The sequence below is a fragment of the Toxorhynchites rutilus genome, chromosome 2 (genome assembly GCF_029784135.1).
Source record: "Toxorhynchites rutilus septentrionalis strain SRP chromosome 2, ASM2978413v1, whole genome shotgun sequence".
Classification (NCBI taxonomy): domain Eukaryota; kingdom Metazoa; phylum Arthropoda; class Insecta; order Diptera; family Culicidae; genus Toxorhynchites; species Toxorhynchites rutilus.
This window is the reverse complement of record NC_073745.1, coordinates 172,462,714-172,489,304: the sequence shown is the minus strand read 5'-3', so window position 1 is coordinate 172,489,304 and position 26,591 is coordinate 172,462,714. Positions and strand designations below refer to the sequence as shown.

General features: G+C 39.2%; 1 protein-coding gene across 4 annotated transcripts in view; it reads left to right on the top strand.

Moving 5' to 3' along the window:
- The window catches only part of LOC129771922 (organic cation transporter protein), a 422,831-nt gene that overhangs the window by 96,353 nt on the left and 299,887 nt on the right, over positions 1-26,591 (top strand). For 3 of the 4 annotated variants that reach the window (XM_055776069.1, XM_055776066.1, XM_055776068.1), the window contains exon 2: positions 26,297-26,451. In XM_055776069.1, the coding sequence (XP_055632044.1) occupies positions 26,313-26,451 (139 nt within the window). In that variant the 5' untranslated portion in view covers positions 26,297-26,312. Of the gene's footprint in view, positions 1-10,526; positions 10,640-26,296; positions 26,452-26,591 lie in introns of all 4 variants that reach the window. The other variant, XM_055776067.1, reaches the window with a different exon arrangement.

Sequence of the window (26,591 nt, the reverse complement as noted above, 5' to 3'; positions counted from 1 at the left end):
CGTTTTCGAAACTTTGATTTTACACCCCGGTATAGAAATGAAAGACGTAGTCCTACGTCAAAAAACGAGTGGGTAATGTCGGTGACATAACCGGAGTGACGTAGGACTATACAAAGGGGACAGCTTTTGCTAAATATATATTTTAAATATATTGTTTTATTTTCTTCTCCTACGTGAATACCTACCTATCTAACTGAAAAATGGATTAGTTTACTGTTTACTCTTTATGAACATGTTGGAGGTTCTGAAAAGAACATTTGGTGTTGTGTTTTTTCGTTTTTTTACAAACTTTCTCAATTTTTTCTCACTATCTTATAGTTGCTTCTTGATATTTTTCTGAAGGCTTTGTACTTATTAAATGTTCAACTCCGGTCATCTTTTGGCGTATGCACATATCGTACAATCAAAATGATGGCTATGATAGGGAATGCATAGTGGTGCTCAGCTCGTTCACTATCATATATTTCACTATTGAACACATTACCGTACCTTAAACTGTGGTTCCGGAAACGAATGAATTGTAAGATTTGTAGCCTCCGCAAACAATGTAAATAAAAATGAAAAAGAACTGAGGTTTTGGCGACGAACTCTGCGATCTGTCGAGAAATAGACGAGCTATAAGCGTTCTGAAAAACCAACAGTGAACAAAGGGACGGATGACCTTTAAAATTAGAACAGAGCAGCAGGAAATACATACTAGAGGCGAATGAATTGAAAAATTTAAACCCTCTTGAAGCCAAAAAGAAGAAGAAGAAGAAAGAAATACATAGCTCATCATGTTGCTCCTTAGTTATGTTTCTATACAATGCAGATGTAACGTCAGTTAATTTTCAACATCAGTTATCAACCAAAGAAAGCAGTTCTTGCTACCGAGAAAATTCGAGAATGCCATCCTGCATACAATGTGTTGTAATTTGAAGCCACTTTCAATTCGGGAACCATGCATGGGTTTGTGAAAACTGAATGATCAATTTAAAAGACCCCAACCACCAATAAGTTAAAAAACAAGCATAAACAAAATAAATCAGTTCATATTATATGCCATATTATGTCACTTTAGAATGCATTGGTATTGTGAATAACTTTTAATAACTTTTCTTTAAAAGGTTTAATGGCCATGAAAAGCGTCGTGTTTTACGGTGGCTGGTTTTGCCACCAAAGCAATCTGTATAAACTTTTTCCTTCTTCTATCTGCTGCCGTTTTGGGATTGCGTTTGCCACTCGCTGAAACTAGTTGTTGCTACCGAACCGAATGTGTTCTGTTCTGTAGGCGGGTTTTCTTCCTATCCTCCTGAGAAGGGCCGTTTTTTTGGGTTTCGGAACACACCATTCGCTTGAAATCTAGGTCACTTGTGCTTCGTTACCGCTTTGGTCCTCGGATCAGTAAATATTTACTTTCCTTTACAGCATATATTAAATGAGGGGCTTAGAATGAAAGGGGTGTAAGTGATTTGATCGATTTCTCTACATCGACTCTCTCTTTCCCACATTCCGTTTTGCCTGCCAAGATCGGGTCGATGAAATGTCAACAATCGACCTCAAATGCTGCCACCTTGCAATCGAGTTATCAACCTTTCATATGCATTCATCGAACAACTTGACGCCACTTTTTCGCCAACATGTGCAAGGCGTCGACCTGCTTGCAGCGCTGCTTCCAGCACTGCTTGCTGCATGTTTGTATTGGTTTGTTATTGAAAATGAAAAGGAAATACATTGATCGATTTTAATCATTTTATTGAAAAATAATAATAAAGATCCATGTATAATAAAAATAAGGTATATAATGGAATCGGTGCATCCGGGTTGTCTGGATTGACGATTCAAATCCGACTGAGTACATTGATGAATACCTCCTTGCCCATGATGACACAGATATGTGGCTGAGGAGGATTCTTCAATGTGCGTGAAGCACGAGATCTCCGATGGGGAAAATTGCTCGAAATACTATCGATGGCCAGGTCCTGCTGCTGTTGCTGTTCCCCGGAATAGCACCCTGGACTTAAAGTATACTGCTGCGGGAAAGCTGATGCTGTTGGCTGGTGTGACAGAAGTGGAAATAAGCAATGTGGTGATGAGGGAAATCATCTTTCTCATTCGCCGATTGATTGAGTCGGATGTATTCATAGCTGAAACAAAATAAAATGATTAGTACGTGAAAAGCAGAAATGAATTCCCTACTCACCAGTTGTATGATCCGAATAAAAATGCGAACATTAAAATATCATGCGATTACGTTCGCTAACCTCGCCTATTTTCATTCTACTATACTACGGAATCAGTGCATTCGGGTTCCTCCGGGGTGGTAATTCAGCTGAGCAAGTTGATAAATATCTCCTTGTCGTTGAGTTTTCGTATCTGAAGAGGATTTTTGAATGTGCGCGAAGCACGGAACCTCTAATGGGGAAAGTTCTTCGCGATACCATACCATGGTAAAATTCTGCTGTTGCTGAAAATCGAGCGGACAGATCTGATGGGTGATTTTTTGTTTTTGGTTTCCCTTTTGCCAGTCCCCTCTGGTTTTATTGTGGCTCTTCACTGGGCTAGAGGCGAATGAACTGCAAAGTTTAAAGCCTCTCAAAAACAAAGAAGAAGAAGAAGAAGAAGAAAATACATTCATTACGATTTGTTCGCTCGTTGGATTCACATGCAGGCTAAAAAGGGGCCTTTTCAGGATCACAAAATTATCTTTAATATAAAGAGTTTATTGTTTTGTTATCACTCGATATCCCCATCTTGTTCGGCTAAACCTTCCTGTTTAGCGATTGCGTTTGCCACTCGCCACAGCTTTCACAGTTGAAAAATTTCTTCCCATCCAGCTTGTGACATGTTGTATAGTAAATTACATTTAATGCGACGTGCCGAAGCACCACTCAGTGTCGCATTGGAGGCGATTATAATCTGTAATTGAACATTTGCGATGACAGTGGTACACTGTCGACTTTCAATGTGGGGTCATAATTTGGACCCCGAACTCTATGTTTACAAAAATGTCCAACTAAATATGTCGCATTACTGGTCCGTCAAATTAGCTAAATGTCGAGCTAAATGTAAATTACTGTACTTTCAATCTAGAAGCAATTCGAGAATTGATGAAAATTGAATAATCGGGAAAGTCCCCAACCATCAATAAGCTCAGAACAACTGCCAAATGCACATACTCATCATCCTGGCAAACAAATCATGAAAAAATCAATTTGTGTTTTATTATTATTTTGGATACTGTTTTAGAAAGCATTGAACTGTATTTCCTAAACTCTTTTTTGGAAGGGTTAGTGGCCCTGAAAAGCGCCTTGTTTTATGGAATGGTTCCAATTTAGAAAACTTAGTACTTAGGTTTTGAAAAAAAACCATTTCGAACGCCCTCGATGCCGCCTTGTTCTGGATTTGCCACCAAAGCAGATTGTATAAAGAACAAACTTTTTATTCTGCTATCTGCTGTCGTTTTGCGATTGCGTTTGCCACTCGCCACTAGCTACAACTGCCTGTTGTCTTGATGTCCACCGAACCGAATGTGTTCTGTTCTGAATGCTTTTCTTATCGTCGCGAGCAGCTTTGCCAGCCAACTCGATCACTTCGGCGGCCGAAACTATATAACGGCGGCTAGGTGGATTGGTGCACTGGTACTAACGCGCTCGGCCTAGCTACCCTTGTGGAGCAATTGGCGAATACACCTACGCGGAACTAAAGACCAACACGGTTCGAGTGGGATTTTGCCTTTCCCTTCACTTTTCCTCCTTTGTCATGTCCAGACATGGCTGCTTGTGTTGGTTTGTTGATGTGATGTGATGCGAAACGATGTGGCGTACGGTTTGGATGAGAATGATCGTTACGGCAGCGGAGCGGGGATTTTTAATCTGACTGGTTGGCTCGAGAATTACGCATGTGTGAGACTGCGACCAATGTTTCGTTCATTTTATTTCTTTTTCCTTTCCAGTCTTGCTTCATTGTATTTCGCTGCTGCTCTAGTTGCCCGTTTTGGTCGGTACGATTTGAGGAGCACAAAATGGACCAATCAAAAATGGGCACATAGTGCATTTGGACAATGCTTGATATTTCACAATTATTCAATTATTTATCTCAAGAAAAATGAAATGTTATTCGTTATGATAGATGCATAGATATATTTCCTATCAATTGATACAAAAACAGGAAGTGGGTTATATCTATGGTAAAACCGCAAGGGTGACGTAGCACTATCGTTGATTTAGAGATCATTTGTTTGAAGTTGAATCTAAATCCATTCTGAATGAATGAATAAATGAATATTTGGGAAACTTCGAAAACGAGAGCGTTACGTTGGAGGCACAAGGTTTTATGCATCCAATATAGGATACGAAAAACCTTGTTCTGAAGAATAATCTTCAGAAGCTAACCTGCTAACTGTACTTGATTGACAAATCACAAACCCAAATGTATTATATGGATATTTTATGGATAGAAAACATTCAATTAAACTCTTTCACATGAATATATTTTGAAAATTCCCAGAGGAACTGGCAGATTATTTTCAGTAACGATTAGTTATTTCCACATTTTCCTCGATACTGGAAGCCCACCAGTGGTTAATACCAACTCGATAACCACCTGTTAATAGCACTTGATTGAAACATATTTGGTCACAGTGTTACATGGATAGAAAACATTCAATTAAACTCTTTCACATGAATATATTTTGAAAATTCCCAAAGGAACTGGCAGATTATTTTCAGTGACGATTAGATATTTCCACATTTTCCTCGATACTGGAAGCCCACCAGTGGTTAATGCCAACTTGATAACCACCTGTTAATAGCACTTGATTGAAACATATTTGGTCACAGTGTTACATGGATAGAAAAAATTCAATTAAACTCTTTCACATGAATATATTTTGAAAATTCCCAAAGGAACTGGCAGATTATTTTCCAGCAATGATTAGATCTTTCCGGAACTTTCTCGATGCTGAATGGCATCCTAACGGAAAGAGTTCTGCGCGTGTATGTGTCGATCCTTCGCCGTCCACCTCCTCCAGCACGTTAGGCAACGATGTTGTCTTGTCGATGTCCTCACGAAAAATGAATGTGTCTCACCACCAGAATATCGCCTTAGTATGCTTTTTGTGTGTGATTGAATCGAGAGAAGGTGTGGTTTACGATGGCAATTTGGAAGGCAAACTAGAGGGGAATGAACTCTCTGAGCTCGGAACTTTCGGCGACTGAGCAATAATCGATTGCGGACGCATACAATATTGGATACGGAAATATCCTACTGATGGGGAAGAATAATCTTCTGAAGCTATCCTGTTAATTGCGATTGATTGAAAAACCACAAAACCAAATGTATTTGATCACAGTGTTACATGGATAGAAAACATTCAATTAAACTCTTTCACATGAATATATTTTGAAAATTCCCAAAGGAACTGGCAGATTATTTTCAGTAACGATTAGATATTTCCACATTTTCCTCGATACTGGAAGCCCACCAGTGGTTAATGCCAACTCGATAACCACCTGTTAATAGCACTTGATTGAAACATATTTGGTCACAGTGTAACATGGATAGAAAACATTCAAATAAACTCTTTAACATGAATATATTTTGAAAATTCCCAGAGGAACTGGCAGATTATTTTCAGCAACGATTAGATATTTCCACATTTTCCTCGATACTGGAAGCCCACCAGTGGTTAATGCCAACTCGATAACCACCTGTTAATAGCACTTGATTGAAACATATTTGGTCACAGTGTTACATGGATAGAAAACATTCAATTAAACTCTTTCACATGAATATATTTTGAAAATTCCCAAAGGAACTGGCAGATTATTTTCCAGCAATGATTAGATCTTTCCGGAACTTTCTCGATGCTGAATGGCATCCTAACGGAAAGAGTTCTGCGCGTGTATGTGTCGATCCTTCGCCGTCCACCTCCTCCAGCACGTTAGGCAACGATGTTGTCTTGTCGATGTCCTCACGAAAAATGAATGTGTCTCACCACCAGAATATCGCTTAAGTATGCTTTTTGTGTGTGATTGAATCGAGAGAAGGTGTGGTTTACGATGGCAATTTGGAAGGCAAACTAGAGGGGAATGAACTCTCTGAGCTCGGAACTTTCGGCGACTGAGCAATAATCGATTGCGGGTGCATACAATATTGGATACGGAAATATCCTACTGATGGGGAAGAATAATCTTCTGAAGCTATCCTGTTAATTGCGATTGACTGAAAAACCACAAAACCAAATGTATTTGATCACAGTGTTACATGGAAAGAAAACATTCAAATAAACTCTTTAACATGAATATATTTTGAAAATTCCCAGAGGAACTGGCAGATTATTTTCAGCAACGATTAGATATTTCCACATTTTCCTCGATACTGGAAGCCCACCAGTGGTTAATGCCAACTCGATAACCACCTGTTAATAGCACTTGATTGAAACATATTTGGTCACAGTGTAACATGGATAGAAAACATTCAATTAAACTCTTTCACATGATTATATTTTGAAAATTCCTAGAGGAACTGGCAAATTATTTTCCGGATCTTTCTCGATGCTGAATGGCATCCAAACGGAAAGAATTCCGCGCGTGTATGTGTGTGTGTGTAGCGGCTGCTTCGAGATCCTCCCGGGGAAGAGTTTGTGGCATCACTCTCCTCCTGATGGATTCCCTTCTGGCCTAAGGTGCACAAACAGGCTCTTGGTGACACCGTTCATTCGCGCTTTCATGATAAACGAAGAGCTTCACCACAACAGCGACAACATGCTCCAATCGCTGTTCAATTAGAACTGAGTGGATTTCCGAGCGGCGCTCGCTTATATACCGATTGGTGATTTCAATAGCCTGTTTTGAAAGCAATTTTAAGACTATTGAAACAAGTTTTTGGATCAGAAAGTAACAAGTATAGAACGCGTAGACATTTTATCTATCGAATGAAGTGTTTATCATACCATTTCGTTCAGTTGTTTAGGAGCTATTAACGCTCAAAATCTCGGTCTCCGGCGTAACGCTTTCGTTTTCGAAACTTTGATTTTACACCCCGGTATAGAAATGAAAGACGTAGTCCTACGTCAAAACCTTTGCGATCTATTGAGAAATGCTCGAGTTATAAGCGTTCCAAATCTTGCATTTTGTCCTACTTGTCAGTGCCTAGATTTTCATTTCACCCCCTATATCTTCCGGTTAGACGTAGTCCTACGTCAACAGACGGGTGGTAATGTCGGTGACATAACCGGAGTGTCCACACAGGGACAGCTTTTGCTAAATATATATTTTGAATATATTGTTTTATTTTCTTCTCCTACGTGAATTCCTACCTATCTACCTGAAAAATGGATTAGTTTACTGTTTACTCTTCATGATCATGTTGGGGGTTCTGAAAAGAACCTTTGGTGTTGTGTTTTTGCGTTTTTTTACAAACTTGATTCTTGATTTTTTTCTGAAGGCTTTGTACTTATTAAATGTTCAACGTCGGGCATCTTTCGGCGTATACACATATCGTACAATCACAATTATGGCTGTGATAGGGAATGCACAGGTGGTCATCAGCTCGTTCACTATCATATATTTCACTATTGAGCACATTACCGTACATTAAGCTGTGGTTTCGGAGACGAATGAATTGTAAGATTTGTAGTCTCCGCAAACAAAGTAAATAAATATGAAAGAGAACTGAGTTTTTGGAGACGAACTCTACGATCTGTCGAGAAATAAACGAGCTATAAGCGTTCTGAAAAACCAACAGTAAATACAGGGACGGATGACCTTCGGATTAAAGTCGAAACGAAACATTAAAGTATGAAAAAATCAATTTGTGTTTTATTATTATTTTGGATATTATTTTAGAAAGCATTGAACTGTATTTCGTAAACTCTTGTTTGAAAGGTTTAATGGCCCTGATAAGCGCCTTGTTTTATGGAATGGTTCCAATTTAGAAAACATTGTACTCGTGGTTTTGGAAAAAAAATAGTGGGTTATATCTATGATATAACCGCAAGGTTCACGTGGAACTACCTTAGCTTAGCAATCATTCGTTTGTATTGATTAAATTCTTGATTGAATGAAACAGTTTCCAAATTCAATTGAGTTCAATATATTTGCTCTGTGAGTGAAAAAAATGAACAAATGCCGTGTAAAGTCAATTCATTTATTGTGATTGATTGTTCTTCGTTACAAGTAAATTTAATGACGGACCTTTTACGTTTGGTATGATGACTAGAACAAAATATATGTACGGAAGAATTATCAAACGTTTGATGAACCAGCCTAAGGCTGAAAATCTTTCAAATAAAGACAAAAAAAAATTATCAAACGATTATTTTATTTTACATTTCCCTCTGAAGTTTACATCCCAAAAGTGTACATACTTCTCGAATCTCGAATTTGCTTGAAACTGGGAAGTTCATTCGCTTCTAGTGTCTGCACGATTTTCCCAGGTTCCTAAGTTTAGAAGATCATGTTAGGACAGACATATTCCACTCTGCACAAAGGCAAGCGAGGACAAAAGTACTCGCAGTTTGCATTTATTTGCAGAGCCGATTTCCCCAGAAACCTCGGTTTTGAAGTCTGTGTTAGGGAAACACATTTCAATCGGAACAAAAATACCCCCGATTTGTATGAATTTGCAATGCCGATTTCCCCTAGGCTGCTTGGTTTTGATGGCTGTGTTAGGGAAACCGTAAATAGGGCCAATCAAAACGATGCAGTTAGGGCGTTTAGATAACGCCTAATATTATACAGTTATTCAATTGTTTATCTAATGAAAAACAACATTTTGTTAGTTGCGATAGATGCGTAGAAATATTCCCTATCAAGTGATGCAAACATCTCTCCTATCCAGTACGAAATGTTCGAGCTATAAGCATTCGAAATCTTTCATTTTTTCCTGCATGTTCTGTGTTTAGGTTTTCATTTTACCCTCCATATATTCCGGTTAGACGTAGTCCCACGTCAAAAAACCATTTCGAACGCCCTCGATGCCGCCTTCTTCTGGATTTGCCACCAAAGCAGATTGTATAAAGAACAAACTTTTTTCTTCTGCTACCAGCTGCCGTTTTGCGATTGCGTTGTCCACTCGCCACTCGCTGCGACTGCCTGTTGTTGTCTTGATGTTCACCGAACCGAATGTGTTCTGTTCCGAATGCGGGTTTTCTTATCGTCGCGAGCAGCTTTGCCAGCTAACTCGATCACTTCGGCGGCCGAAACTATATAACGCCGGCTAGGTGGACTGGTGCACTGGTACTAACGCGCTCGGCCTAGCTACCCTTGCGGGGAATTCCAGATCAACACGGTTCGAGCGGGATTTTGCCTTTCCCTTCACTTTTCCTCCTTTACCATGTCCAGACATGGCTGCTTGGGTTGGTTTGTTTATGTGTTGTGATGCGAACCGATGTGGTGTACGGTTTGAATGAGAATGATCGTCCGGCATACATACATACATAAAATATAAATTTATTTCCATATTCAATTTACAGATATTTGTTTTACATTTTAAGAGATTTATCACGTGACATTCCACCTTTATTTCTCTGCCTAATTGATTTGTTCGAAATTTTATAAACCATTTGGTTTCGTCATTCTTGAGAATACTATCTCTGTCAATTTGCTAAATCCTAACTAACCTAACTAACCTAATTATATATGTTTCTGATTATCTCAAACTCAGATAACTGGGTTTTCGCTTTAAATATTTCTGTGATTTTTATTATTCTGTCCGGAAGTGGAACTATCTTAGCTTTTTCATGAATTTCTGTTGTACTTGTTCTCATTGGCAGATTTAGAGCCATTTTGATTATTTTATTTTCTAAGCGTTTGAGTTTTAGTTTGTGTGTAAATGCACATATGCTCCAAACTGGAGCGGCGTAATCGATTAACGGAATAAAGACTTGTTTGACTATCAATATTTTGTTTGCTGTATTGAGTTTTGATTTTCTGTTGATCGAAGGATAGAGTCTTTTGATAAGAATATCGCATTTATGTCTCAGCTCATCAACATGTTTGTTGAACAATAATTTTGAGTCTATTCTTCTTCTTCAATGGCACTAACGTTCCTAGAGGAACTTCGCCGTCTCAACGTAGTATTACTTGCGTCATTTTTATTAGTACTTAGTTAAGATTTCTATGCCAAATAACACGCCTTGAATGCATTCTGAGTGGCAAGCTCTAGAATACGCGTGATCACAGTGCAAGTCGGAGGAAATTTCTTTGACGAAAAATTCCCCCGACCAGAACGGGAATCGAACCCGAACACCCGGCATGTTAGTTATGACGCTAACCACTCAGCCACGGGTGCACATTTTGAGTCTATTATTAGTCCTAAATATTTCACAACATTAGACCATTCTAATACAACGTTGTTAATTATAATTCTTTCTTCTGGTTTAGGATATAATCTCGGGGATGGTCTGTATGGGAATATAATAACTTGTGTTTTGTTCGCATTAATCTTTATCTTCCAGCTTTCCAGGTATTCACAGAATATTTCCATACCTTTTTGGAGTTTCTTAATTATTGGCTTTGTTATTCTTCCCTTGCACAGTATAGTCATCTGCATACATTGAGAGTTCACACTCAGGTAGAGGTGGAATATCCGCGGTGAATAGTGAGTACAGCACCGGGCCCAGCACACTTCCCTGAGGTACTCCTGCCGTTACTCGGTATGAATCTGATAGTTTTCCATGTATTATTACTTTAAAACTTCTACCTGATATATAGTTTTCAATTATTTTCGTCAAGTATAGTGGAAAGTTCATCATCATCAATTTGTGTACTAAACCCTGATGCCACACATTGTCAAATGCTTTTTCTATGTCAACTAGTACCATTGCTGTAGTTTTTGATAGTGACTTGTTTCTCTTCATTATATTTGTCACTCTAACCAGTTGATGAACTGTTGAGTGGCCTCTTTTAAAACCGAATTGTTCTGCTCTTATAATATTATTTATTTCAATGTACTCCGTCATTCGCTTCAAGATGATTTTTTCTAGGATTTTGCTGATGTTAGAAAGTAGACTAATAGGTCTATAACTTTTTTCTGATGACGGATCTTTACCCAGCTTAATAATAGGAATCACTTTGGCCTCTTTCCAGTTCTTAGGAAAGTATCCTAGGTTGAGGCAAGAGTTGAATATTGCAGCTAATACTTTATACATTTTTTCGCTTATCTTTTTCAATACAATGTTGAATATTCCGTCAAAGCCTGGTGCTTTCATATTTCTAGTGGATTTTATAATTTTTTTGACTTCATCTGCAGTTACTTTCTGATTTAGTGGTAGGTTACTGTTTGTACGTTTTAAGGTGTTTATTGATTCTATCACTAATCCTTCATAAGGGCTGAAAAAACTTTCGCCGAGTTTGTGAGAATTACATATATGATTCGCTATAGCATTGGCCTTTTCATAGGGAGTCACTAACGTTAGATTTCCTGTAATTAATGGTGGAATTTGCTGGGGCTTGTTTTTCATTATTTTTGTCAATTTCCAGAATGGGTTGGAGCTTTTCTTCAGGGTAGCTACTGTGTTTGCAAATTTATCATTTCTAATGTTATTCATACGGACATAAACAATCTCTCGGAGCCTATTAACTAGTTGTTTGTATTTATTATTTCGGGTTCTTTGAAATAGTCTTTGATATGCATTTCTTTTTCCGATTAACAATTTTGTAAACCTGTCAATTTCAACGTACCTCGCCGTTACTGGAACCTGCCTTGTGTATCTTATCACCGCATTCTGGAGCGTCGTTTGGATGATGTTAAGCGCCTCTTCAATGTCTTCAGTCGTTTCGGGGTTGATCTCCTCATGAATGCAGTTATCTACGTATCTTTGAAACTGCACCCAGTTAACGTGATGAAAATCTCTCCGGAATTTTACGTCTCGTGTATTTACTGCTTCGCCCAACATCACCACCACAGGATAGTGATCTGAGCCTAGGGCTACGATTGATTCTGGATCACTTACTGGACACGTCAGGTTGGACAGGAATATATCGAGCGTAGTTGCGAATCCTTTTGACGACACGTATGTCGGTGTTGGAGAGTGGAGCACTATGTAATGTCCTTTATCTATTTCTTCTTGCAGCAGTTTGCCATTTGTGTTATTTCGCGTATTTCCCCAATTAACATGCCTGGCATTAAGGTCTCCCCCAACAATAAAGTTACCTCCTCCTGTAGTTATCTTCCTCAAGTCCTGCTTCAGGATTCTTTTTTCCCCATTTCTCAAAATTGCTTGCTTGTTACAGTAAACAGTGACTATTTTCATTCTTCCATTGCTGGTATTAACGGTTATTCCAAGAGCTTCAATCAGAGTGGTTTGAAAGTGAGGTAACATTTCGTATGAAATTGTATTTTCAATTACTATAGCCACGCCCCCACCTATGGCATGCATTCTATCAAGTCTCAGTACGATGTAGTCGGGAATCATAAATTTTTCATTTGGTTTAAGGTGGGTTTCTGTCACCAACGCTATTTGTATCTTATGCTCTTTAAGGAAGTGTGCGAACTCTATCGTTTTCGATCGAATCGATCGAGCGTTCCATGTGACTATTCGGAACAGATTATCGTCCATATTTAATGATGAACATTCCTAGTGTTTCAATTTGTTCTAGTTTGGTTTTGCACCCACCTAGTTTCTGTGACATTTCTAGGAAAATTTTCACTAGTTCTTCTGGGGAAAAGAGGCTTGTACCCGCTTGGTGATTCCCAGCCCAGTTTGATGGTTGTGCACCACTCTGATTATTATTTCCACTCACCTGGAATCCCGGTATCGTTGTCATTGTTCGTGGAAGATGGGGGAAGTCATTCGTCTCCAAATTTGGTGCCTTCGCGTGTTTGCCAGGTTGGCCATTAATTGAAGCTGCTTTCCTGATGTTGATGTATTCCTCTCGTTTCTTACACATTTTGTCTGTCGCCTTATGGTTTTCACCGCAGTTTGCACACTTGGGTGATTTCGTGCACCCATCCTGCCGGTGTGATCCACCACAATTCGTACACTTTGTTTTCATGAAACAATTTCTTCCACCATGTCCAAAATCCCCACAGTTCAGGCACTGAGTGACATTATTTCTTGCCCGGTAGGGCTCCCATTTAATTATCACTTGGAACAGAGCTTTCAATTCACGAAGGGACTGCATATTAATTGTTCCACTTTTAATATGAACAAGGTACAGTGTATCCTTATACATTCTGACTTCTTTCGCGTGTCTGGTCATTTTGTAAACCTTAATCACTTCCAGCTCATATCTTTTCAGTTCATTCTCAATTTCTTCTACCTTCATGTCTGGGAGCCCTCGGAGCACTACTTTATAAGGTTTCTCTGATGCACGATCATGTGTATAGTATTCAGCTTTTAACGCACCGAGATACTGCCTCACTTTGTTATATTGGCTGTCATTCTCAACAATAATTTTTGTGCCCACTCGCGTGATTTTAAACATTGCAATGATGTCCATGTCCAACAAATCACTTCTTATTTTTCCCATCGACACATTCTTCACCATAATTGGTGGTAGCTTCACTATCTTCTCTACAATTTCCGGAGCATTCTGGAGCTCGTTGAAGGGGTTCGATTCAATTACGTCATCCGCAGCCGGCTGTTCGCTGCCTTTCCGCGCCGCATTGCGTGTTCGAGTCATGCTAACTGTTTCACTGTACACGATGCAGTTGCCACAATTTGCCCGAAATCCAGAGCCTTGAGAAATGCTTTTACTGTTGTTTCCACTACTGCAGGAGCTTATATCCGAGCCGTCCGAACTGGTTGAGTACCGCCAACAGAATGCATGATCGTTACGGCAGCGGAGCGGGGATTTTTAAGCTGACTGGCTGGCTCGAGAATTACGCATGTGTGAGACTGCGACCAATGTTTCGTTCTTTTTTTTTCTTTTTCCTTTCCAATCGTGCTTCATTCTATTTCGCTGCTGCTCTGGTTGCCCGTTTTGGTCGGTACGATTTGAGGAGCACAAAATGGACCAATCAAAAATGGGCACATAGTGCATTTGGACAATGCTTGATATTTCACAATTATTCAATTATTTATCTCAAGAAAAATGAAATGTTATTCGTTATGATAGATGCGTAGATATATTTCCTATCAATTGATGCAGAAACCTTTGCGATCTATTGAGACGTCGAGTTATAAACGTTCCAAATCTTGCATTTTTTCCTACTTGTTCAGTGCCTAGATTTCCATTTCACCCCCTATATCTTCCGGTTAGACGTAGTCCTACGTCAATAAAACACAAATTGATTTTTTCATAATTTGTTTGCCAGGATTATGAGTATGTGCATTTGGCAGTTGTTCTGAGCTTATTGATGGTTGGGTACTTTCCCGATTATTCAATTTTCATCAATTCTCGAATTGCTTCTAGATTGAAAGTACAGTAATTTACATTTAGCTCGACATTTAGCTAATTTGACGGACCAGTAATGCGACATATTTAGTTGGACATTTTTGTAAACATAGAGTTCGGGGTCCAAATTATGACCCCACATTGAAAGTCGACACTGTACCACTGTCATCGCAAATGTTTAATTACAGATTAAAATCGCCTCCAATGCGACACTGAGTGGTGCTTCGGCACGTCGCATTAAATGTAATTTACTATACAACATGTCACAAGCTGGATGGGAAGAAATTTTCCAACTGTGAAAGCTGTGACGAGTGGCAAACGCAATCGCGAAACAGGAAGCCGAACAAGATGAGGATATCGAGTGATAACAAAACAATAAACTCTTTAGATTAAAGATAATTTTGTGATCCTGAAAAGGACCCTTTTTAGCCTGCATGTGAATCCAACGAGCGAACAAATCGTAATGAATGTATTTTCTTCTTCTTCTTCTTTGTTGTTGAGAGGCTTTAAACTTTGCAGTTCATTCGCCTCTAGCCCAGTGAAGAGCCACAATAAAACCATAGGGGACTGGCAAAAGGGAAACCAAAAACATAAAAATCACCCATCAGATCTGTCCGCTCGATTTTCGATTCAAGAAGAAGGTAGGAAGGAATCCTATGCTTCATAAGATATTTGAGGAGCTTAGAATGCAAGGGGTGTAAGTGACTTGATCGATTTCTCTTCAGCAACTTTTTATTCAACTGCAAAAACGTTCCAATTTAAGTTTGCTATAGAATCCGATAGATGAGGTTCTGACCTACATTGTGAAAAACAGTTGGGAATGTATTTGCTGCGGAGTTATGACCAAAAGAGAGAGTCGATGTAGAGAAATCGATCAAATCACTTACACCCCTTTCATTCTAAGCCCCTCATTTAATATATGCTGTAAAGGAAAGTAAATATTTACTGATCCGAGGACCAAAGCGGTAACGAATCACAAGTGACCTAGATTTCAAGCGAATGGTGTGTTCCGAAACCCAAAAAAACGGCCCTTCTCAGGAGGATAGGAAGAAAACCCGCCTACAGAACAGAACACATTCGGTTCGGTAGCAACAACTAGTTTCAGCGAGTGGCAAACGCAATCCCAAAACGGCAGCAGATAGAAGAAGGAAAAAGTTTATACAGATTGCTTTGGTGGCAAAACCAGCCACCGTAAAACACGACGCTTTTCATGGCCATTAAACCTTTTAAAGAAGAGTTATTAAAAGTTATTCACAATACCAATGCATTCTAAAGTGACATAATATGGTATATAATATGAACTGATTTATTTTGTTTATGCTTGTTTTTGAACTTATTGGTGGTTGGGGTCTTTTAAATTGATCATTCAGTTTTCAGTTTTCATTCAGCATGGTTCCCGAATTGAAAGTGGCTTCAAATTACAACACATTGTATGCAGGATGGCATTCTCGAATTTTCTCGGTAGCAAGAACTGCTTTCTTTGGTTGATAACTGATGTTGAAAATTGACTGACGTTACATCTGCATTGTATAGAAACATAACTAAGGAGCAACATGATGAGCTATGTATTTCTTTCTTCTTCTTCTTCTTTTTGGCTTCAAGAGGGTTTAAATTTTTCAATTCATTCGCCTCTAGTATGTATTTCCTGCTGCTCTGTTCTTATTTTAAAGGTCATCCGTCCCTTTATTCACTGTTGGTTTTTCAGAACGCTTATAGCTCGTCTATTTCTCGACAGATCGCAGAGTTCATCGCCAAAACCTCAGTTCTTTTTCATTTTTATTTACATTGTTTGCGGAGACTACAAATCTTACAATTCATTCGTTTCCGAAACCACAGTTTAAGGTACGGTAATGTGTTCAATAGTGAAATATATGATAGTGAACGAGCTGAGCACCACTATGCATTCCCTATCATAAAGGGTGTGTCAAATCAAATTGCATCACGGAAAAAACGCTGTAGAAATTCGCCCAGTAGACCGATCCTTTTGAAAATTTTAGACAGTAAAATAAAACCTATTAAACAACTTTTGGCATTTTCTTTTTATTCATACTTCGAGCCCAAGCCCGTATGCTCGCACCTTCCTCTTTACCCCGTCCATAAGGTTCTGTACAACGTCAGGTTGTAGTTTTTTTTGAACAGAAATCCATTTTCTCTTGAAGTCCGCCTCCGATTTGACAACTTTTGGGTTCTTCCGGAGGACCTGCTTCATAATCGCCCAATATTTCTCTATTGGGCGAAGCTCCGGCGCGTTGGGCGGGTTCATTTCCTTTGGCACGAAGGTGACCTCGTTGGCTTCGTACCACTCCAACACGTCCTTTGAATAGTGGCACGAAGCGAGATCCGGCCAGAAGATGGTCGGGCCCTCGTGCTGCTTCAATAGTGGTAGTAAGCGCTTTTGTAGGCACTCCTTAAGGTAAACCTGCCCGTTTACCGTGCCGGTCATCACGAAGGGGGCGCTCCGCTTTCCGCAAGAGCAGATCGCTTGCCACACCATGTACTTTTTGGCAAACTTGGATAGTTTCTGCTTGCGAATCTCCTCCGGAACGCTGAATTTGTCCTCTGCGGAGAAGAACAACAGGCTCGGCAGCTGACGAAAGTCCGCTTTGACGTAGGTTTCGTCGTCCATTACCAGGCAATGCGGCTTCGTCAGCATTGCGGTGTACAGCTTCCGGGCTCGCGTCTTCCCCACCATGTTTTGCCTTTCGTCACGGTTAGGAGCCTTCTGAACCTTGTATGTACGCAGGCCCTCCCGCTGCTTGGTCCGCTGGACGAATGAACTTGACAAATTCAGCTTATTGGCGACATCCCGGACCGAACTTCTCGGATCACGTCTAAATTGCTTAACTACGCACTTGTGATCTTTTTCACTGACGGAGCATCCATTTTTGCCGTTTTTCACCTTCCGGTCGATGGTTAGGTTCTCGAAGTATCGTTTTAGTACTCTGCTGACCGTGGAATGGACGATTCCTAGCATCTTACCAATGTCCCGATGTGACAACTCCGGATTCTCGAAATGAGTGCACAGGATTAATTCATGACGCTCTTTTTCGTTCGACGACATTTTTCCAAATTTACGAAAAAATGACAGTGAAGCATGGCCAACGTGATCTATACACTCTTATCTGATTATAAGCGAAAGCTGAAGATATAATTCCTAAAAAATAAAAATTTCTACAGCGTTTTTTCCGTGATGCAATTTGATGTGACACACCCTTTAGCCATCGTTTTGATTGTACGATATGTGCATACGCCAAAAGATGACCGGAGTTGAACATTTAATAAGTACAAAGCCTTCAGAAAAATATCAAGAAGCAACTATAAGATAGTGAGAAAAAATTGAGAAAGTTTGTAAAAAAACGAAACAACACAACATCAAATGTTCTTTTCAGAACCTCCAACATGTTCATAAAGAGTAAACAGTAAACTAATCCATTTTTCAGTTAGATAGGTAGGTATTCACGAAGGAGAAGAAAATAAAACAATATATTTAAAATATATATTTAGCAAAAGCTGTCCCCTTTGTATAGTCCTACGTCACTCCGGTTATGTTTTTTCAGTAACGATTAGATATTTCCACATTTTCCTCGATACTGGAAGCCCACCAGTGGTTAATGCTGATTCGATAACCATCTGTTAATAGTACTTGATTGAAACATATTTGGTCACAGTTTTACATGGAAAGAAAACATTCAAATAAACTCTTTCACATGAATGTATTTTTAAATTCCCAGAGGAACTGGCAGATTATTTTCCGGATCTTTCTCGATCCAAACGGAAAGAATTCCGTGCGTGTATGTGTGTGTGTGTAGCGGCTGCTTCGAGATCTTCCCGGGGAACCGTTTGTAGCATCACTCTCCTCCTGATGGATTCCCTTCTGGCCTAAGGTGCACAAACAGGGTCTTGGTGACACCGTTCATCCGCGCTTTCATGATAAATGAAGAGCTTCACCACAACAGCGACAACATGCTCCAATCGCTGTTCAATTAGAACTGAGTGGATTTCCGAGCGGCGCTCGCTTATATACCGATTGGTGATTTCAATAGCCTATTTTGAAAGCAAATTTAAGACTATTGAAACAAGTTTTTGGATCAGAAAGTAACAAGTATAGAACGCATTCCTCGTCGATTATTTGCAAGAGACGGACACACATTGTCCGTCCTCCGCTACAATATCGAAGCTGGAAAGTTTTTTTTTTCCCCCTCCGCCAAAGTGATTTTTGGTTGTTGTTTTTTTTTTCTTTCGCCCATTGGTGACAAGTTAAGTGCCAACGCATCCGGAACAGCGAGGAAGCAGCACCTCTCCAGCGACGCTGGACCGGTGTTCTGTGAATTGGTTCCATTGAGCGTCACATTTGTATCTTCACCAAACATCAAACAGAGAAGTACAATAGAATAGTTTTTGCCGTCTCGCTATTGTGCTTATACCGTAGCGTGCAGCGTTGTATAGCTCCCTGAATAGGGTTGTTCAAGTTGTTCGAACTCATCAGACTAAATTTTTTTATTGAGTTTTATTTATTAAAATTTTTTTTTTTACGAAATTATTGGTTTTTTTTTGAAGAAGATTTTTGATTTGAGCTAGTTTTTAGTTTAAGTTAGTTTTTAGTCTAAGTTAGTTTTAAGTTGAGTTTTTACGCGAGTGTGTGCGTGTGAGTTGTGTGTGTGCGTGCGAGTTTTTTTTCGTTTTCATAGGCGGTTGCGCACCGTCTGCGCAACCGTTATGACATCTGCTGATGCCAATGTTGCGCGGCAATGATTAGATCTTTCCGGAACTTTCTCGATGCTGAATGGCATCCTAACGGAAAGAGTTCTGCGCGTGTATGTGTCGATCCTTCGCCGTCCACCTCCTCCAGCACGTTAGGCAACGATGTTGTCTTGTCGATGTCCTCACGAAAAATGAATGTGTCTCACCACCAGAATATCGCTTAAGTATGCTTTTTGTGTGTGATTGAATCGAGAGAAGGTGTGGTTTACGATGGCAATTTGGAAGGCAAACTAGAGGGGAATGAACTCTCTGAGCTCGAAACTTTCGGCGACTGAGCAATAATCGATTGCGGGCGCATACAATATTGGATACGGAAATATCCTACTGATGGGGAAGAATAATCTTCTGAAGCTATCCTGTTAATTGCGATTGATTGAAAAACCACAAAACCAAATGTATTTGGTCACAGTGTTACATGGATAGAAAACATTCAATTAAACTCTTTCACATGAATATATTTTGAAAATTCCCAAAGGAACTGGCAGATTATTTTCAGTAACGATTAGATATTTCCACATTTTCCTCGATACTGGAAGCCCACCAGTGGTTAATGCCAACTCGATAACCACCTGTTAATAGCACTTGATTGAAACATATTTGGTCACAGTGTAACATGGATAGGAAACATTCAATTAAACTCTTTCACATGAATATATTTTGAAAATTCCCAAAGGAACTGGCAGATTATTTTAAGTAACGATTAGATATTTCCACATTTTCCTCGATACTGGAAGCCCACCAGTGGTTAATGCCAACTCGATAACCACCTGTTAATAGCACTTGATTGAAACATATTTGGTCACAGTGTTACATGGATAGAAAACATTCAATTAAACTCTTTCACATGAATATATTTTGAAAATTCCCAAAGGAACTGGCAGATTATTTTCAGTAACGATTAGATATTTCCACATTTTCCTCGATACTGGAAGCCCACCAGTGGTTAATGCCAACTCGATAACCACCTGTTAATAGCACTTGATTGAAACATATTTGGTCACAGTGTTACATGGATAGAAGACATTCAATTAAACTCTTTCACATGAATATATTTTGAAAATTCCCAAAGGAACTGGCAGATTATTTTCAGTAACGATTAGATATTTCCACATTTTCCTCGATACTGGAAGTCCACCAGTGGTTAATGCCAACTCGATAACCACCTGTTAATAGCACTTGATTGAAACATATTTGGTCACAGTGTTACATGGATAGAAAACATTCAATTGAACTCTTTCACATGAATATATTTTGAAAATTCCCAAAGGAACTGGCAGATTATTTTCCAGCAATGATTAGATCTTTCCGGAACTTTCTCGATGCTGAATGGCATCCTAACGGAAAGAGTTCTGCGCGTGTATGTGTCGATCCTTCGCCGTCCACCTCCTCCAGCACGTTAGGCAACGATGTTGTCTTGTCGATGTCCTCACGAAAAATGAATGTGTCTCACCACCAGAATATCGCTTAAGTATGCTTTTTGTGTGTGATTGAACCGAGGGAAGGTGTGGTTTACGATGGCAATTTGGAAGGCAAACTAGAGGGGAATGAGCTCTCTGAGCTCGGAACTTTCGGCGACTGAGCAATAATCGATTGCGGGCGCATACAATATTGGATACGGAAATATCCTACTGATGGGGAAGAATAATCTTCTGAAGCTTGGTCACAGTATTACATGGATAGAAAACATTCAATTAAACTCTTTCACATGAATATATTTTGAAAATTCCCAAAGGAACTGGCAGATTATTTTCAGTAACGATTTTAGATATTTCCACATTTTCCTCGATACTGGAAGCCCACCATTGGTTAATGCCAACTCGATAACCACCTGTTAATAGCACTTGATTGAAACATATTTGGTCACAGTGTAACATGGATAGAAAACGTTCAATTAAACTCTTTCACATGAATATATTTTGAAAATTCCCAAAGGAACTGGCAGATTATTTTCAGTAACGATTAGATATTTCCACATTTTCCTCGATACTGGAAGCCCACCAGTGGTTAATGCCAACTCGATAACCACCTGTTAATAGCACTTGATTGAAACATATTTGGTCACAGTGTTACATGGATAGAAAACATTCAATTAAACTCTTTCACATGAATATATTTTGAAAATTCCCAAAGGAACTGGCAGATTATTTTAAGTAACGATTAGATATTTCCACATTTTCCTCGATACTAGAAGCCCACCAGTGGTTAATGCCAACTCGATAACCACCTGTTAATAGCACTTGATTGAAACATATTTGGTCACAGTGTAACATGGATAGAAAACATTCAATTAAACTCTTTCACATGAATATATTTTGAAAATTCGCAGAGGAACTGGCAGATTATTCTCAGTAACGATTAGATATTTCCACATTTTCCTCGATACTGGAAGCCCACCAGTGGTTAATGCCAACTCGATAACCACCTGTTAATAGCCGCGCGTGTATGTGTGTGTAGCGATGTCTTTCCAGGGAACCGTTTGTGGCATCACTCTCCTCCTGATAGATTCCCTTCTGGCCTAGGGTGCACTTACAGGCTCTTGGTGACACCGTTCATCCGCGCTTTCATGATAAATAAAGAGCTTCACCGCAACAGCGACAACATGCTCCAATCGCTGTTCAATTAGAACTGAGTGGATTTCCGAGCGTCGCTCGCTTATATACCGATTGGTGATTTCAATAGCCTGTTTTGAAAGCAATTTTAAGACTATTGAAACAAGTTTTTGGATCAAAAAGTAACAAGTATATAACGCGTAGACATTTTATCTTTCGAATGAAGTGTTTATCATACCATACCGTTCAGTTGTTTAGGAGCTATTAACGCTCAAAATCTCGGTCTCCGGCGTAACGCTTTCGTTTTCGAAACTTTGATTTTACACCCCGGTATAGAAATGAAAGACGTAGTCCTACGTCAAAATCATTTCAGAGATTATTCTACTAAGCAGTTGTTTCTAAAATTTAACAGCATTATAGAATAATATGCATTGATGCATTCTCAAAGGCACCAACGAAGCCCTTATCCCATCGATGCGAATTTGCTAATGAGTTTGTCAAGAGCGATCGCCTTCACCACCAGCGGGGGGAGCTTAATTTTGGTTGCGTTTACATTTTCGACCGACGCGCCGAAATCGCCTAATTCGCTGTTGTTCGGTGCGGTGTCACATTTGCGAAGGCTCGGTTCCTCTTCTTCTTGCTCATCGCACACTACGCGAAGCGTCCAATTTATGACGCGGAAAGAAGAACACACGATACGAACAACGCGAAAAACGAACAGAAAAATCAAACGACGATTTCCAAGTTGGATTACCACTGGTGGGGTCCAATCTTAGATCGAAGCGCAGCGAAAGCAAAATGAACTGGATTACTCAACAGTCCGATGCCGAATGAAACTTTGTCATAGCGAGATCCACTGTTTATACTCTAGGCAAGTATTCCCCTCCTTTCTTCTCCTCTTCCTTTGTTCACGGAGACTTTAAATCCTACGATTTCCCCTCCGTTGGTCGTCGATAAGTTGCTCGTTATTGATATCTCTGTTCGGGAAAGCACTCAAATGGACAGAACAAATGTATGGGAAAATAGAAACACTTTAAGTTTTCATGAATTTTAACCATTTACTAACCAGGGGATTCTATTGTATGGCATATTAAACAAATCTTACGGAATTTCCGATTCGTTTAGTATGTCAATCGCCAAAATCCGTTCGCGACAAAAATAGTTATTAACGTTAACTTTATTTCATAAAAACGTGACCTGTTTTCTGATTTGACACCCTCAATGAAAGACGTAGTTCTACGTCAAAAATACATTCATTACGATTTGTTCGCTCGTTGGATTCACATGCAGGCTAAAAAGACGGGTGGGTAATGTCGGGGACATAACCGGAGTGACGTAGGACTATACAAAGGGGGCGGCTTTTGCTCAATATATATTTTAAATATATTGTTTTATTTTCTTCTCCTACGCGAATACCTAACTATCTAACTGAAAAATGGATTAGTTTACTGTTTACTCTCAATGAACATGTTGGAGGTTCTGAAAAGAACCTTTGATGTTGTGTTTTGCGTTTTTTTACAAACATTCTCAATTTTTTCTCACTATCTTATAGTTGCTTCTTGATATTTTTCTGAAGGCTTTGTACTTGTTCAACGCCGGTCATCTTTTGGCGTATGCACATATCGTACAATCAAAATGATGGCTATGATACGAAATGCATAGTGGTCCTCAGCTCATTTCTCATTTCTATACAATGCAGATGTAACCTTAGTCAATTTTGCTATAACTTTTTTGGGCGCAAACAGTAACTTTCTCCTTTTCTAACCCAATATCACCCTTATGACCCATTCTCACCCCCATCGACGGTATGTTATTCTTGTGTTACTGCAGGGTACTGGTACAGTAGAATGTTCCCCAACAACTAGAGAAATGCAATTGACGGAAAATGTGCAAAGCACTAACAAAAGATTGGAAAGGGAGAGTGAAAATAGAACATTAATTGTTCTAGTCGAAAAATTGGAGCTTGTTCAGCTACTATCAATTCCTGAGGTAGCTGAAAGACCGCGGCATAAAACGATCTCATCTCAGATGACAGCAATGTTAACCAACGTCGTCTAGTGATTTCCTAATTTTTGTTGCTCAAAATACAAGAGTTGGTTGGTTGACATGTGGCCAAATGCCACAAAGCACAATCCACGAAATTCATTTTGCGCAATGGATTTGCAATTCATCTGTTGTGGCATGTAGCCAAATACCACAAAGCACAAGACACGAAATTCATGTTGTACAATGGATTTGCAATTCATCTGTTGTTTTGAACCAGTGAATTGATTGCCTTGATCGTGCAATTTGACACAGTAGTACTAGTTTTTGCGGGAGTATGGATAGAGGAAAGGACTTAAAACAGCTGTTTGGGCTCGATAGGGCTGTGATTATTCAACATAACAGTTCTGCTGAAAAGATTATAAGGTAACACAGTAAAACAATTTTGACGTGGGACTACGTCTAACCGGAATATATGGAGGGTAAAATGAAAACCTAAACACAGAGCATGCAGGAAAAAATGAAAGATTTCGAATGCTTATAGCTCGAACATTTCGTACTGGATAGGAGAGATGTTTGCATCACTTGATAGGGAATATTTCTACGCATCTATCGCAACTAACAAAATGTTGTTTTTCATTAGATAAACAATTGAATAACTGTAAAATTTTAGGCGTTATCTAAACGCCCTAACTGCATCGTTTTGATTGGCCCGATTTACGGTTTCCCTAACACAGCCATCAAAACCAAGCAGCCTTGGGGAAATCGGCATTGCAAATACATGAAAGTAGGGGGACTTTTGTTCTCATCGAAAAATGTTCCCTAACACAGACTTTAAAACCAAGCAGCGAAATCGGCATTGCAAGCACACGAAAGAGCCTAGAGGCGAGTGAACTGAAAAGTTTAAACCCTCTTAAAGCCAAAAAGAAGAAAAAGAACACACGAAAGTAGGGGGAGCTTTTGTTCCCACCGAAATGTGTTCCCTAATAGAGATTTCTAAACCAAGTTGCCTGGAGAAATCGGTATTTCAAATTCATGCAAGTCGGGGGTATTTTTGTTCCGACTGGAATGTGTTTCCCTAACACAGACTTCAAATCCATGAAGCGTGGGGAAATCGGCATTGCGAATTCATACAAATCGGGGGTATTTTTGTTCCGATTGAAATGTGTTTCCCTAACACAGACTTCAAAACCGTGGTTTCTGGGGAAATCGGCTCTGCAAATAAATGCAAACTGCGAGTACTTTTGTCCTCGCTTGCCTTTGTGCAGAGTGGATTATGTCTGTCCTAACATGATCTTCTAAACTTAGGAACCTGGGAAAATCGTGCAGCCACTAGAAGCGAATGAACTTCCCAGTTTCAAGCAAATTCGAGATTCGAGAAGTATGTACACTTTTGGGATGTAAACTTCAGAGGGAAATGTAAAATAAAATAATCGTTTGATAATTTTTTTTTGTCTTTATTGGAAAGATTTTCAGCCTTAGGCTGGTTCATCAAACGTTTGATAATTCTTCCGTACATATATTTTGTTCTAGTCATCATACCAAACGTAAAAGGTCCGTCATTAAATTTACTTGTAACGAAGAACAATCAATCACAATAAATGAATTGACTTTACACGGCATTTGTTCATTTTTTTCACTCACAGAGCAAATATATTGAACTCAATTGAATTTGGAAACTGTTTCATTCAATCAAGAATTTAATCAATACAAACGAATGATTGCTCAGCTAAGGTAGTTCCACGTGAACCTTGCGGTTATACCATAGATATAACCCACTAATTTTTTTTTTTTTGCAAAATTCAATTTCATTTTTCAACACAATTACCTTCAAAGGCATAATTACCATAATTACCTGCGATTATAGCGACCTTGCAACTTTCCGATACCATTTTTATAATACTCAAAATAGGCCTCAGTTTCGGTAATCACTTCATCATCGATCTTAAATTTCTTGCCAGCGAGCATTCTCTCCAGGTCTGCGAACAGAAAATAGTCGCTGGGGGCCAGATCTGGAGAATACGGCGGATGCGGAAGCCCAATTCATGCAATTTTGCCGTCGTTTTCATTGATTTGGGATTTTTCCATTTTTTTCACAATAACAAAAGTTGCCTCTCTCTCAATGCTGTAACTCACGAACCAATCGACCGATTGCTGTAAAATTTTGACACGTATCCATTGAAAGATGGAGCTTTTTGATAGTCAAGTAGGTTTTTGCAAGAGGCACCATCTAGATATCAACCTTATGAACTTTCAGCCGAACTGTTATGTATGCTACCAAGGCGCCTCTATATATACCAGGTGAAACAATCATATGAAATGCACTTTCAGCCATATTAGAATTGCTGTCGGTATTGTTTACAAACAGCATCAGAACGCTGCCGGCGGCTCTCTAGAAACTGCTACGATGCTTATTCGAACGATGCCTACTATGTACGGCTTTCGCGAATTTATATGAAAAAGAAGGGATGATTTTGTAGAATTTCATTCTCTTTTCCACTACTCTCGCATGTAAAAATGCAAAAATGGAACCCCCGCTCCACAAACCGTAATCCCCTTCTTATTGAAGTGATGATGTTGCTTCACCTGTTCTACATTGATATAAGCGCCTTGGTATGCTACAATATTAATAATGAAATATCTAATTTCTTAATTCTCTATATCATTCATTTCATATAGAATTTCATAAAACAAAATGGTGGATTTGCTATCTTCAATCATGGGCGATTTTGGAAAATGGCAATGTCGGGCAATATTCCTAATTTATCTCTGCAAAATACCATCATCGTGGTTCATGGCATGCCTAATATTCACTGCACCCGCTCCAAAACGTGGTAAGTAAATCGTGTAAGTAAATAATAGAAAGTAAACAGTCAATAAATTCCTAAATAATATAACTAACATCAGGCTGTTATCGGACAAAAGTAACAAATAGAAGAAACATTTTAAAACAATTATACAGGGTTTTCCAACT